Here is a 15,264-nt window from a genome sequence, read left to right as displayed (position 1 = left end):
GCGGCCTCTTGCCCGCGGTGCGGGGCGATCGCTCCCCGGGGCGCCAGCGGCCGGCGGCGCCGCCGCGGCAGCAGCAGCGGCTGGAGGAGGAGGCAGAGGTGGCGGAGGAGGAGGAGGAAGGCAGCCGGCCCCTCTCGGCGCGCAGGCAGAGGGCGCTTTCGCCATGCGCGGCCGCCGCCGCCGCGCAGCCCCGGGCGCCGCGCACCCCCCGGCCGCTGACAGGCGTCCGCACAGCGCGGCGGGCGGAGCGCAGCGGGGCCCCCCGGCACCGAGCCCCCGGCCCGCGCCAAGGGATCTCCCCGGGTGCGACCGGCCGCTCGGCTCGGTCCCGCTCTGCTGCTCCCTGGCTCTCTCTCCCTCCTTCCCTTCCCTCCTCCTCCTCCTCTCTGCGCTTTCCACCTCCCCTGCTCCTGAGTGAGCGCAGCCTCGGATGTCCGGTTTCCTGGTGGGTTTTTTACCTGGCAAACTCTGGATAACTTTGGTGAGAATTTGCAAAGCGGCTGGGAAAGTTGGGAACTCCCCTGCAGGCGCATAGGAGCTGCTGCTACCGCATCTTCTCCATCCCACGGATTTTACTGCCTTGGATATTGCGAGGGGAGGGAGGGGGGAGAGGACAGCGAAAGAAGGGTGGGGGAGAGGAAAAGAAGGAGCCTCATAATTTCGGCTGCATTCCTCCGACTGCCCCGCGGCCCCGCTCCGCGCCCGCTCTGCCTTCCCTGCACCATGCACTTGCTGGAGGTGCTCTCCCTGAGCTGCTGCCTGGCTGCCGGCGCCGTGCTCCTGGGACCCCGGCAGCCGGCCGCTGCCGCCGCCTACGAGTCCGGCCAGGGCTACTACGAGGAGGAGCCCGACGCGGGGGAGGCAAAGGTAAGCCCGTGCCCCCGCTGTAGATGCCAGTTCCTCTGGGCATGTGGCTGCGAGTCCCTTTGAATGGACGGCTTGGGAATTCCACCAAGGAAAAGATGTGGGAGAAGCCTTTGGAAGGGCGGGGGCGGGGGGGTTCCCTAAAAGTGGGAGAAGGATTTTTTTTTTTTTTAAAGTGTCTGAGTTTTCGGGGTTGCTGGAGGGCGGGCTGCAGAGAGACGCGAAACACCTGATGAGCAGAGGCAGCCCGCGGGCTGCGCTCCTGCCGTGGAGCGGGGAGCGATGCCGATCCCCATCCCGATCCCGGCCCTCGGGCTGCGGCTGATGCCGGCCCTGGCAGCTGGGGCGCGCCCCGCAGGCGCCGCCGAGCGGGGTCCGGCGCTGGGCAACGCGGAGGGAGGGCGGGCTGAGGAGCGCCCCGGGAGCAGCTGGGCACTGGAACGAAGCGGCCCGGGAGGCGTGGGAGGACGATGACAACAAAACCCTAGACTTTCCATTTGTTGAGAAGTCTCTTGGTGTTACTGACGCTTTGGGCGAGCTGCTGCTGCTGCTGTGTGACAGAGTTGACGGGAGGTGTAAGGTGACGCTCCAGTCTGAAAACCTTAGTTCTGACCAGACGTATGGTGAAGGTTGGGCTTAAGTTCTCGGATTCCAGACATAAATACTTAAAATTCTCGGTTAATTTTTGTTTGCATATTAAGTTTCGTAACATAAAACTCAAGTACCTTTGGTACTTGTGGTTATGCAGTTCCTGGTATGCTGATGCATAAAAAAGATGCATAGTATGTGGTTGTATAAGTATGTGGCATTGTTAGGGAGACCTTTGATGTCTGTCTTACCCTCATGTCATTGTTTTGAAGATTTCTGACATACTTATTGAAAGCAATCATAACCTAGCTCATTCATTATTCATTTCAGTATGGGGCAGGGAGAGAGTCATGTGGATTAAAATTTAAACTAAAATTCTGATTTTTTTTTTCCTCCCCCTATGCTGTTTGCTTTGCTAATTAAAAGTTTGGGAGATTTTACTGTAACTACCTAGGAAATCAAGTTTTGATAGTATGCATTAGCTGCACTTCAGGTATGCAAACTGTTGTACACCATACGTTGTACACAGAAGTCATATTTTCATACTTTTCAAATAGTAATCTGCATGGAAAGGTTCACTGATTATACTGTAGTCTCACTTAAAATATTTTAACTACAGCTAAATGCTTACATTGCAATATTCTGAGAGGTAATACGCGATCAGTGATTGTATTGCTTAAAAGTGTATAAAGTGTTTTTCACATTTTAGTATTTTAAAGTAGGAACACAAAATCAATTCAGTTAGCCACTCTTACCACTTAGACTATTTGTAAAAATTTAAAAAAAAAAAAAAGAATGTCAAAACTTAGTGGAGGGTAAAAATACCTCAACTCCTTCCAACCCATGACTGTAAGTCAGTTATTTACTGGGTGAAACTGGCATTTGAGTTGTAAAGCCTTGGAACAGCTTATGCTGAAAAGGTAGAAAGACTCCAAACTGGAGCATAGCACATACTTTGTGTACTTAGACTGCTGAGGTAGAACAGCTGATAGTGAAGGTACTCTCCTCAGTGATGCTTTTGTGTTCCCATGCATGTGGTGTGGAAAGTTACTCTGTTTCTTGAAGAAACCTCGAAGTCTTTGGGAGCTGCCACTGCAGTACATTGTGTATAAGTGCAAGTGCTCCCTGGAAAAAGAGGAACTGTCAGCAAAGCAAAGGAAGGAAAGGTCAAGGGACCAGGGAGTGGGATAGCATGTGTTAAGAGATTACGTTAGTAGGAAAACGTTTTTGTGCCTGACTACTGCTGAGTAGTAAGTAGAGAAAGATTCTGGATCCAAGCAGACTTAGTCATGTTGGAAGTCTTTAGTTATGAGTTTGTTGCTTTTGCTGGAACTGTTTGAGTGAGTGAGTGAGTACTGCACATATTTGTTTCTGTGAATGTTGAGATGAGTATCTTAGGTAATTATGAAAGGATTAAATGAGTAAACTGCAAATAATTGTTTCAATGAAAATATGCTTGTATTGTTAGTATAAAGCCAACTGCCTGAACTTTGTCAACTTCAAAGAAGTTCATAGATGTTATGTTTTTACTTCTGATCAAGATGCCATGCTGCTGCATGTTAAACTGATGCTTAAGTGCAGGTCATACAGGCCATTGGGTCAGCTCTTCATACAATATATTTCTTTCTCTTCACTCCTATTTTAAGGGCTCTAGCTTTAGAAAGCACTTTAAAAAGTGTGAATGAAGTTGAGGCTCCTCCAACATAGGAGGAAAAGCTGGCCAGAAAATAGGGGTATTGTGTTTTTAAGCAGGTAATTTTCACATATTAAACTTGTGAGATTTGCAGCAACTTGGAAGTGTTACAGATATAAATAGTAGCAGCTCTTCATACACAGCTCTTGCAAGGGCATGTTCTGCAGCAAGTGGGCACTGATAACCTTGTGCAAGACTGCCTCATCTCTCTCCACTCCTACCCCCCACCCCTACTTTTTTTTTTTTTTTTTTTTTTTTTTCAGCCTAAGGGTAAGGCTCCTTCTTTAACAAGCTTTCAGGGCGCAGATTAATACTTCTCAGCTGAACTGTCAGCTCAGTGGGATGGGAACGAGCCCTGCCCGTAAATCACCTCTTGCGGATTTCCTGCAGCACGGGGGGTTGTCCCGACGAGCTGACCCCTGGCAGCCACACCCCGCCCCTCCCGGCGGGGCAGGAGGGCGGCCCTGGCCCCTCTGGCCCCTCTCTCCGCCCGGGTGGCTTGTTGTGGAAGGAACCTGGTACTTCAGTTACCTCTCTGCTCACGGCGGGCCCGGGGGAATCAGCCCTCCTGCCCCGGATTTCACAGCCTTTGGCAGGGACCCGCCGCCCCGCAGGGATGCTCGGAGCAGCTGCAGCAAGGGGAGGGTGAGCTGTTTTGCAACTTTAGCTCCTTGTACTGTCTTGGAGTGTTTTAATAAATTTTATAGTATGTTTGAGCTCTGGCTTTTGTTCTTTAGGTAATTTTGTATAAGGAACGTGGGGTGTGTGTAAACTGTCTACCTTCGAGAGTATTATTTTAAAGAAATAAATAATGCTTTATTGTTTGCTGAAAGTTTAAAAATGAACTGAAGGAGCTATGTGGGTATTCTGTGCAGGAATTAAACTTCTTAGGTCATTGAAATACAGGTGTGGCTGTACCATGTAGCTAGACTTCATTAATGGCAATGAGGTAACAATAGCAGGAATAGGTTATTATGGAAACAATACCTGGAATGAAATACACAGCTGGCAGTGTTTGCCATAGTTGCACTATCATTTTGTTGCATAGTCTTTAGAATTATATGACTATGCAAAAGCAATATTGGCCAATTGCCCTATGTAGTTTGAAAAGGTTTAAAACTATATTATGCAAAAATTTTTAGTTTTGTATTATAATGGGAATAGCAAATGAAAATGTATTTGCCTGTTCTAAAGCACATCCCTGAAAATTTCACTGGGGCCTCTTTACACAGACAGCAATAATTCTGTTATAATTAACAATATTATAAGCCATAATTCAATGTGCTGTGATTCTGTGATTTAGGATTTTTTGCAATGTAAATGGATGCACTTACTTGAGCTGCATTTTTCTTGGATACTACCTGAGATGTACCTTTTTAATTTGACTATTATAAAATTATTTTAAATCTGACCTAATTATGCAGTGCTGCTCATTGATGGCTAGCAGAGTTTAAATACTCTTAGTGGGAGTGTGAGGAAAAGCAGCATGTCAGTTTCCTGGGTCTCCTGCTGTCACTATATCTCCATGGTACAATCTCAGACCCATCAGTTTTATGGTCACCTCTAAGTTTACCAAGTGCCTTACTCTGTGTTCATGCACAGGTGAGAGATGAGACTGCCTTGTCTGTTCTGGAAACAAGCACACACATCAGTCCTTGTACTTAAGCAGTGCTAAGTTGGGCGGGTAGGGAGAATGGTATTTTTTCCTGCTGCTGCTGTTAAATCTGCTGCAAATTTTGTTGTGTGTAGCCACTCTCTTTTCAGACACTTGAACACAAAAGGATGCTGTTTTTTTAAGAACCGTTATTCATAGCAGATGCAATGGGATGAACATGGGTAGTAGTAATTATTTTAAAGACTAAGCAACACTTCTGCAAACATAGATATTGAACTTTGGCCTGGCCTTTTGTGTGAGTAAACTACAGTACTAAGCTCAAAGAGCTCACTGCACTTTCTAGGTCTTGGAGAGTGTTCCTGTCTAGTGTAAGCACGCTAGTGTGCCTGGGAGGGACTTCAGCTGTTTGTCAGCAGCAATTCCATGCATTTATGAAGGTTATAAAAAAACTGTGGAGGTCATTTTAACTGCAGTGTTTAGAGGCATACAGAAGCATCCCATCAAAAGTATTATATGCTCACTTAGGTTGTGTGTATTCAAAATCTTACCTGTTTTTCAAGGGTGTGCATCCACTTATTTTGGTAAAAATAAACTAGGACTTAGACTTCAGACTGTTGTAGCTGAGGGTGACAGTAATAATATTCTCCCATTGATACCCTGCATCCAGGGTAGAAGTCTGTTGAGAACCTTGTGTTCTGCTACTGCTTTTTTAAATGTGGTCAGTGATTCATTTAAAAAAAAAATCCTTGGAAAAAAAGGGGAACCAACTAAAGTCACACTGGTTCCCTATCAAATGTAATATCCCGTTTAATGTAAAAAAAATGTGTTACAGCTGTTTGTAGAATGAGTCATAAGAAATTCCAAGCAAGATTGTCCCTGAAAGTTGCAAGTTCTTTTAAAGACTAAGTTGCTTCTTAGGAGTTTTGTTTGGTAAAGTACTAAATATTGCTTAGTAAGTAGGATAGGTATGATTGTTTTCCCTACCTATTATAAGCGTTTATTACTTTTTAAATTTCACTTTGGTTCTATTCAGTGTGATAACGTAATACCAAATTCCCCTCCATGTAAATGTGTTATCTACTTCAAAGAAACTAATGGCTGCATAAATTGCACCAGAATTTTAATTTAAAACATTGATAACTTATGGGAGCATAGATGTTTGTTGGTTGAATTTGTCAACTTGTGTGTCTTCATCTGCTCCAGAAGTTCTCTTGGTGACAATATTTGTGTTGCTCTCCCTCTTTGTTGTATTTCAGACTTTAGTTAGGAAATAGCTACACTGTAAGTCATTTATTCTTCTGTTCTTCCATTATAATCTTCATAAATCAATCCCTTTAACTCTGTAGTAGTTTGTTGGTTTGGGTTTTTTTTTGACATTTTCTGGCTTGTCCAAGATAGCTGCAACTCCTTACAAGTATTTAGAGACTGCAGTTGTCAGTGGAAGGAATAGATATTCTAGTAAGAAGCTCTTTTTCAGCAAAGTAACCAAGAGAAATGGTGTTATTTGGAGAAGGAGGAGAAAACATGGGGGAAAACTTCTGATAAGGAGAAGGAAAAAAATGACAGCAGTTGTATTTTTACTGTATTGTAGTCTTTACTGAGTGTAGATGAGCATGGTATCATTCTTCATATGGTTACTAAGGCCATACGTCATCTGCAGCTAACTTTTGGGATTTCGCTCATGGTTAACTTCAATAAAAAATGATTGCTTGGGGTGTTAATGACATTAGTTACCTGACACTGCTGTCACCCTAAACTCTGTATTATTCCATATTGTTCACATAATGACTTTACCTACTCAATGACAGTTTTCTGATAGCTTGGCCTTCACAATGCAGCTTAAAAACTGTTGAAGGCATTTTCTATCTTGTTCCTTACTGAACTGAGCAGGACTTTTTATACTGGACAAGGGAAAATTCTTGCAAGTAATTGGACAGTTCTTGGAAGAAGATGGCAGAAGGCTGCTGGGGAGCAAATGACACATGTATTTCTGTCTGATGTCAAGTGTAATATCACCTGTGTTACTTCTCCTACCTTCTTGTGGCAGCACTGAGAAAGAACTAAGTCATTTCTGGAATTGTGAAGAACAAAATCCTTTACACAATTATATGGTTTAATTCTTTGACTTTGCTTACTCAATAGTTATGTTGAGAAAGAGAGAAGAGGTGAATTAAGCAGAAGGGATAGCTTCTGAGAACAGATACAACAATTGGCTATTTCCTAATATTTTTCCCAGAAGATGACCCATAGTAAGTCCCCCAACACCCCACAAGCATGTGTGGAAACTTCTAATATTTCTAAAGATTTTTAGAAAAGTAGATACCCTGCTGTCCTGCATTGTTGTGGCCTCACCCTGAGTTCTGTGTGCAGTTCTGAGCCCCAGAATTCAAGAAGGGTGTGAAGGTCCTTGGATGCAGCCAGAGGAGGGCAACAAAGCTGGTGACAGGGCTGAAAGGAATGTCCTGTGAAGAGCAGCTGATGACTGTCCAAGTAGCTCGGAGAGGAGGAGTCTGAGGGTGACCTCACTGCTCTCTCAGCTTTCTGGGGAGAGGAAGTTGAGAGAAGTGAGATCTCTTGTCCCTCAGGTGCAGTGCTTTGATTCATGGCAGTAATTAAACTGCACCAGTGGAGGTTTAGGCTGGACATTAGGAAGCATTTCTTTACTGAGAGGATGATCAAGCACTGGAACAATCTTCTTAGAGAGGTGGTGGATGCCCTGAGCCTGTCAGCGTTTTGGAGGCATTTGGGCAATTCCTGTAACAACCTGCTCCAGCTTGTGGTCAGGCAGCTGGACTAGATGATTGGTGTAGGTGTCTTCCAGCTGAAATATTCTATTCTATTTGAGATTGTTTAAAAGAAGCAAAACTACTGTTATTGTCCTTCAACTTAACTTCAGCTGCCAAATTCAGCTTCCCAAATGTATTTCTGGTGAACTGCTCTAGCTGTCCAGAATGTACTTGTGGCATCAGTTAGAATATTTAGAGCCAAGAGAAAAACTGGCCAAGTGAAGCTTTACACCTTATCTGCTCTTGACTTACTCATGTTTGTGTAGGCAATGAAATGTTTGGAGGACTAGTTAGTTTGTTTCATCAGTGTACTTGTTTCAGAGGGGAACAGAGAAAGTTACAGCTGGCAGGTAAACTCTCCAGTCTGCTTAAGGAAAAGTCTCTTTGGTTTTCTTTGTTCCCCAAGGGGAAAAAAAAAAAAAAAAAAAAGGGAAAGCATTTCTTGCCTCAAGTGCTGGAAGTAATTCTGAGAGGATTTTGGTGGTTTTTTTTGTGTTCTTGTTTGTTTTGTTGGTTTTTTAAATAATCTATTTTTTTTTTTTTTTAATGTTGCCTTTGGAACCCTGTGAATTTACCAGTCCTGACCTGTCACCCTTCTTGACTAACAACTGCAAGTTGTTGCACACTATGTAACAGCTTTGTGAGTGTTTTCAGTTGGAGACTATGGGGATACAATAATAGAGGGTTTCACTGAAGTCACAGACAGTGCTTGTGTTTTGTACCCCTAAAAGGATAATTCTTTATTTGATGTGCTGCTGAGGAGAGAATCTCTGCTTAATTGCACGCTCACTATTACTTAGAATATACCACTCCTATTTCTTCTTAGAAATAAGGAACTTCAATCAGTCCAGTTTACCTGTTCGTAACTACCCACAGAGACACTTTGCAGAAACATAATTTGCCTGTAAAAGTAATAATCTCAAGAGTCTAGGTGGAGATAATAGTATAATTTTTGTAGAATTGCTACTTATGGTTAGATCAGCAGTGCAATTAACTGTGAAAGGAAAATACAAAATAAACTCGTGAGATGATGCCTTATTGACGTCCATCCCTTCCCGAGGGACAGATGTTTCCAAATTAAAACAGAGCCTAGGACTTCCTCTTCACTCCACCCACTCTCCAGCACATCTTGCAAAATGGGCACAGTCCTGCTGCAGTGCACATACAAAAATTTGTTTCATTTGACTTACAAATGTCAAATTATTCATGTTAAACATTCACTATCTCTGTGCCACAAGGATATTTTTAAATTTTACCTCCTTTAATTCATTAGTACTGAAATATTCTGTGATTTGGAGGAAACAAATGATCTTGTTAAAAAGCAGGCTTGCACAGTAGAATCAGTAAATACGGAGAATTTTTTTTTCCAGGAAGGACAATTACTTTAACTTTCCAGTCGGATGTTTTTCTGTCTGCTTAGAGAAGGGCAGAATGTTCATTCATTTAAAAATACCAAGAATCTTGTGCAGCCCACAGGGCACAGCTTTCAGGAGAACATTAATAGCTGCTAAAATCCCGCAGATGTGAGGCCCAATATGGTGGGTATTGGCATGTCTCTTGTAGAGTTTAATTTCATCTAAACTGCCAGACAACAGAAGCAAGAGGCTCAAAATCAAATTCTCTGAGGGCTTCCTTTCTTGCTGGAGTGTCAGTGGTGCTGAGTTTGTGCTTTCTGCCTTGTGTTCCCAGGCACACCCTGAGGTATGGGAACTTGTTTGTGCGCAAGGTTTGGAGTGGTCTGGGCTGCTTTTGTGGCTCAGCAGAGCCCAGCAGGTGGGCAGCTCCTGGCTACCTCCGTGCAATTTGTTCCAGCTGCCAGGAATACCACGTTAATAGCACTGGACACGTGAGAATGTCCCCTCTTGGGAGGAGTTCAATGTTTGTGTGCGGAGGGAGGTAGTTTAAATTAACAGCTGGACTCAGGCTGAGATCAGACCACCTTAGAGTGGCAAATTGCTTGATGAAGGGCTGCCTACAGTTACAGTGCTCTCCAAAATTGTGGCGTGCAAGTCAGATGAAAGGCAGCCTGTACAACTTCAAGTTGTAAATTGTCTTGTGATAAAATGCTTTTATTTTTCTTATCCAAGACAAGCTGCCAATTTCTCTCTGAGTATCAGTTATGAAAATTATGAAGATTTTTAAGATTAATGATTTTTTCTCCATGTGGCCAGGCCAGCAGGTGATCAAATCACTAAAAACAAATAAAGGATTAGAAATCTATAGAGGAGTTCTGAAGTACTTTCCTTTTTGAAATGTCTGTGGATGGGCTGTAAAGCAGTAAAAGCACAATGAACCATGAATTTGGAACAGGAAGTAGGGAAAGGAGCACAGAAGAATTTTCAGAGGGCAGGGCCATGCTTCAAAGGAAGGAAGAATTAGGCTGTTCTGTTGCATCAGGTAGAACTAAAGATTTAGGCAAACTCTAAATTGAACAGTCACTACTAATCTGGATTAACAGCATAAAAAGGCTCTTTGTAGTAATGAAACTCTTTGGATATCTTAGCTGGCAGTTTCAGAAAATTAATAAAATTTTCAAATCCTCATCTCATGTGACAGATGGATGATCTGTTTTTACTTTGAGCCTGTAAGTTGCTGCTTTACTCCATGATTAGTTGGCTTATGCTATATATATGGAGTATTGAAGTCACATAAGAGTAGAATATCTGCAGCTGGTCAGACAAAATGCCTGATTAGCCCTATGTGCCATTCTCAACAATCTCATTGGAGAGCCCATAGCCACTGAACTTGCACCCTGTGCCCCACTGATGTGGCAGAGGATGATTGGAGAGTGATGTTGGAAACCTCACCACGGTAAATGATGAGAAATGATCTGTCACATCTTTCCCCTGGCACACCCTTCTCCCCAGTTCCTTCCAGGTGAAGGCTGCCTTTTAGCCATGGCCATGTCTATTCTTGCAAGAAGACAGTACCCAGTGAGTCCCAACCCACCAAAAGTTTCTTTTTTCATCCTTGATCATGTGAGCTCCTCTGATTGATTCACTTGTAGGGAGCTTGATGCACAACATCCAGCTGATTTGCCCTCAAACCACCTCGTGGAAATGGCTTGGGAAATTTCTATTCCACTTTTCTTTCACCTTTGCATCCCACAGACCAGGTTCAGGAGGAATATCTAGTGTGTCAGCATGTACCTGCTGCTCACGCCTTGGCCACCTGGGGACTTTAGTTAGAAAACTCAGCAGCAGACATTTGCAGGATCCCCAGACTCATCATGTTTGTGAAAGGGCAGCCATGGCAACATGCACCTGGCTGCAGGCACTCTTCTGGTCTTCCAGTACCTCGTAGTTTTTTGGCTGGCCTTTTCTTTTTATTTATGCCCTTACCATCCAAGGCCCTGCCAAATTACAGGATCTGCTTGACAACCTCCTTCTGAGCAAAGAAATGGAAAGTGCATGCTGACAGGCTGTTGGCTGCAGCTTGTGAACTTCCTTGCCTTAAATGATGGGGTGTGTGTGTTATTTCGTTTTCTTTAATAGCTTCCAGTTGACTTTTCTCCAGGTGTTCATTGAGCCCACAGAAGCTTTTTACATCAACACTTTTCTGTATCAACAAGTATGCCTTTAAGGGGATGTTCTGTTTACTATACATAATAGTAAATTTAAAAACACCCAAACAAAGGTTCAAGACAAGCAAATGGATTGCTTCTGACACCTGCTGATTAAATATGAAACTTCCACAGTCCCTCCTCTGAACAAGGCAGGGGGCAATTGTATTCATGCCATTTGTGGTTTTATTGCGTTCCCTTCTCCACTGTTCTTTTTTGGGCTAAAGATCTTTCACTTACGTAACCTGATTTTTGAAATGAAACTGTTCTTTACCTTTGATCACCTGAATTCATGCCTTCTTAATTCTCTCTAAGACTGCAGAAGAAGGAGGGGGAGAGCCAGGAATGCACACAAGATTCCATATGTGGGACACAACAGATGTGTGTAGGGACACAATGGTGTTTTGTTGTCTTTCCTAATAATTCTATTTGTTTTAAAAGTGTGTCTTGATATGCCAGTATTTTGTAACATGTCAGACATGAGTATGATTAAAATGCCTCCTTTAAAGAACTACCCATATTTATATTGAAGAACAGGATGGGAGAAGGTATTTCATAGTTATTACTACTTCCTCGAAATTCACATAAAAGTTGTTCTTAGGGGCCTGTTTCAAGATGATGTATGATTATTTAGACTTTTGTGTTCATTATGCTTTTAATGTGTTTTTCTGCCTGCCACATGTGCACAGTAAGAGATTTAATGGAACTAGCTATCTTTTGAGTTATAAACCATGACCTGTATATTTAATGTACTTAATGATTTTTCTTTAAAAATGAGATGTGGTCTCAGTGTGATCTGTGAAATATGTCAGCATTCTTAAAAAGACTGTTTATGCCTGCTAACAATAAGATGTTACTGTCAGGCAAGATTTGTGAGGGTTTGGTTTTGTGCACTAATTAGGTGCATATGACCAAGCAAATTTTAAAACCTGCCCATGCTTGCAAATTTTTAGATACATGTCAAGCCTAGCCTAAAGCATAAGAATATAGGAAATACCCCACTGGGGCAAGCTAATGGTTTTCAAGTGGTCTTTGTCATGGCAGCAGCATGTGCTGTTCTGTTTTAGGAGAATACTTGGACTTAATAATTTTCTCCAGTGCCCTCCCCTCCTACTCACCTAACATCCAGTTGTTGGATTGAGGATATTATAAGACATCTCTCTGCCTCTTCAGTATCTCTTTAAGGGTGTCTTGTCCATGGGTTTGGTCTGTTTTCATACTGAAGATTCTGTTAGCTGTTGGTAGATTCTGAGCTACTTCATACTGTGATGGTGCTGGTGTGGGGGCAGTGGAGTTTCTTTGATTTTGTTGACTTGCAGTATATGTAAAGACTTTTTCTACAGTTAATTTTGATTAATAAGATTTATAATTTGAACCTTGCATTACACAGGAACGAAAGTTATTTTCAGCACCTGGGGGGGAAAAAGGACACTTAAATTGAGGATTGGGGATATACGTCCTTAAATTTTTGAAGACCAAACTAAAGAAGAAACATAAATATGTAATTTAATTATTTTATTCTGTATTTCAATCAAGTACAAATTTCATTAGCTCATGTATTTTGGCCAGCGACTGGATGCATTGTCAGATTTCTCTCACCCTCTTGGTTAAGAGACTGATTTTATTTTCATCTTTAAACCTTTATTACATCTGTGTTGTCTCTTTAATTGCTGTCCACCTGTGGCTTTGCCAGCTTGGGGAAATATTTTCCCTCCAGGTCAGAATTCAAATTTGTAGCTCTTTTGAGGTGTTTATGGTGCCTAAAACCCCTATTATGGATTTATTTGTAGGAAATTCCATCTTCCAAATGCCATTTGACGAACAGTACTGTGTGCTGAATACAGGGGCAGTCCAGGAGATCCTTACTTTCTCTTGATGCCCATAGAAAAGTACAGGAAAAGTACTCTATAGAAAAGTACAGGAACAGTTGCAAGGGTATTTAGGGGAAGGAGGTGGAGTTGAGTCACAAATTTTCCTTAATTCCCTATTCTCATCTTCTAGGAGGAGGGAGAAGATAAGGGAATTAAGAGAAGCCCTTCAGATAAAGATTATATAATGTGAGCTTTAGCAGACATGGAGTGTTACCCCCTTAGAAACATCTGTAGTCTTCTGAAGAAGACTAAGTTGTCTAGGGTTAGGATTTTTTTTTTTTTAAATTTATCCATGCATTGTTGTTCCTTCTGTTTTGTGGTATTGGGACGTTTTTTGCTTCTGCCTCACTAGAAAAGTACCATGTTCTGCTGTATTTGAGGAATTTATGCATCTTGCCAAAGATCCCATTGAGGCATATTTGTTTAATTTTAGTTATAATAGAGTTATTATCTAACAAGTCATATATTGAATGAAATTGAAGTTCTTCTGGATGGTGATAACCTTTTTGAATTCTAAATATTTTTTCATATTTTGCCAACCTATTGATTTCTGTTATTGCTCTGCATATATTTATTCCAATTGTGAAAACAATTACAATTGTATTTAGCTTTGATTTTGTTCTTTCCTTCCTCAAAAACCCTGGTATGTGTATTATCATAAAGCCCCTAAATTAGACTATTTAATATGTAATAATCTTGTAAAGATTTAAATTTTTGTCATCACTATACATGTATTTTTTTACCTTCAAACTGCCTAATGAGGAAGCTATTAAAAAAGCTTATTCTGACCCAGAGTGGGATGTATTCATTAGCTAATTAGTTTAATCAGAATTGGAATTTCTTTTTCACTTTGAGTTAGTTCAGTACTGAAGAATTTAAAGTAAATGCAAAGTCTTCTAAGATGTGAAATTAATTGCTTTTCTTACAAAACTTGCACTGATACCTCAGTAGCAATCTTAAAAGAAAAAATGAATTAATAAATGAAAGAAAAATGGAATTGATGGTTTTGGTAATCATTAAAGTAACTGAATTTCATGCAAAACTACTCTAATCCACTGCTTACTAGTTTTCCCATCTGCTTTCATAAAATCAGAATTAGTTTACAACCAGCATCCTGATACTCTGATATGTAAGTGCTTTAGCTGGGCTGCAACAATGGCTTCAAAGTCTTCTAGGAGATTGAAATAAAACAAAGAAGGAAACCCCACAACCTCTCTGACTCTAGTCAGTGAAGATCACAATAGTTTGAGGAGTTTCTACCACCCTTTTAAGGTCACTATATTTCATGCCAAGCTCTGACAGAGCTGTACCTTGGAAGGACAAATTGTATTATTTACTTATTTTTTGCTTACTGAGTTTGCAGTGGTTTTACTAGAGTTGTCTGAAATACATTAATTTTCTAGTAGAATTATGCTCTGTAAGCAAAACTTTTAGAAAGGTGTAATTGATCCTACCTGTCTGGGTCCAGCCCTAGTAGTTGAAGAAGGTAGTATCTGTGAGTAACAAGTAACTGTATTGCATATGAATTATGGTGAATAAGACTGTACTTAATTTGATAGAAGAGATGCTCCAGCCAGAAGCCTGTCCCTGTTCTCCACTTCTTTCTCCTTCCTCTACATGTGTTGGGAGGCTTGTGGTGGGGAGGGAAGTACTCCTTTTGGTAGCAGCATGGGTTTCTACTGGATTTACAGTAACTGTGCAACAGTTTACTTATGAGTACTTCAGGTAAATAACTTCTAGTGGCTGATCTTGCTTTACTGTGTAGCAAAAGTAAGAGGAGTTGCGTACCTGGATGCAGTGTTTCACAAACGCATCCTCATGACCCGTGACTAGCAATGTGGACAGATTATTCTAATAAAATTCTTTTTCATTTAATCTTTGTAGGTAATAAGGTTCTTATTAGCCAAACTAATTTTGCTGATTTTATTTTTTTTTCTCCTTACATACATGTAAGATAAGAATAAGCAATACTGAAATGAAGGGCTGGTAATACTGGACTGATTGCTAATTTAACTAGTCAGCTGTGCTTCCTGCAGAACATGGCTCGGGAACAACTATGAAGCTCCAACTCAGGTTTCACTGTGATTAGATAGTACTGTGGTTGTGTTCTGTGTAGGGATAAAGTGATCTGGTTAATGATGTAATTGTAAACAGGTTAATTTTTGCAACAAATCCCATGTCGTTCATGAGCAGCTGAACTTGCACTGGCAATTTACAAGATTGTCCATTGGTTATTTATGTAGAGTGAAGATAGTTGTCCAAAATTGTTTCTGTAGATATAACTA

The 15,264-nt window shown here is 41.6% G+C and overlaps 1 protein-coding gene across 1 annotated transcript in view; it reads left to right on the top strand.

Annotated features, from left to right (window-relative positions):
* The first annotated feature begins 414 nt into the window (after positions 1-414).
* The window catches only part of VEGFC (vascular endothelial growth factor C), a 68,513-nt gene continuing 53,663 nt past the window's right edge, over positions 415-15,264 (top strand). The window contains exon 1 of the mRNA XM_041427944.1: positions 415-867. Coding sequence (XP_041283878.1) covers positions 724-867 — 144 coding nt within the window. The 5' untranslated portion in view covers positions 415-723. The remainder of the gene's footprint in view (positions 868-15,264) is intronic.

Source organism: Onychostruthus taczanowskii, unplaced genomic scaffold (assembly GCF_017590055.1).
Source record: "Onychostruthus taczanowskii isolate IOZ18803 unplaced genomic scaffold, ASM1759005v1 scaffold12, whole genome shotgun sequence".
Lineage (NCBI taxonomy): Eukaryota > Metazoa > Chordata > Aves > Passeriformes > Passeridae > Onychostruthus > Onychostruthus taczanowskii.
The sequence above is the reverse complement of the archived record's forward strand: the minus strand, read 5'-3'. Positions and strand labels throughout refer to the sequence as shown.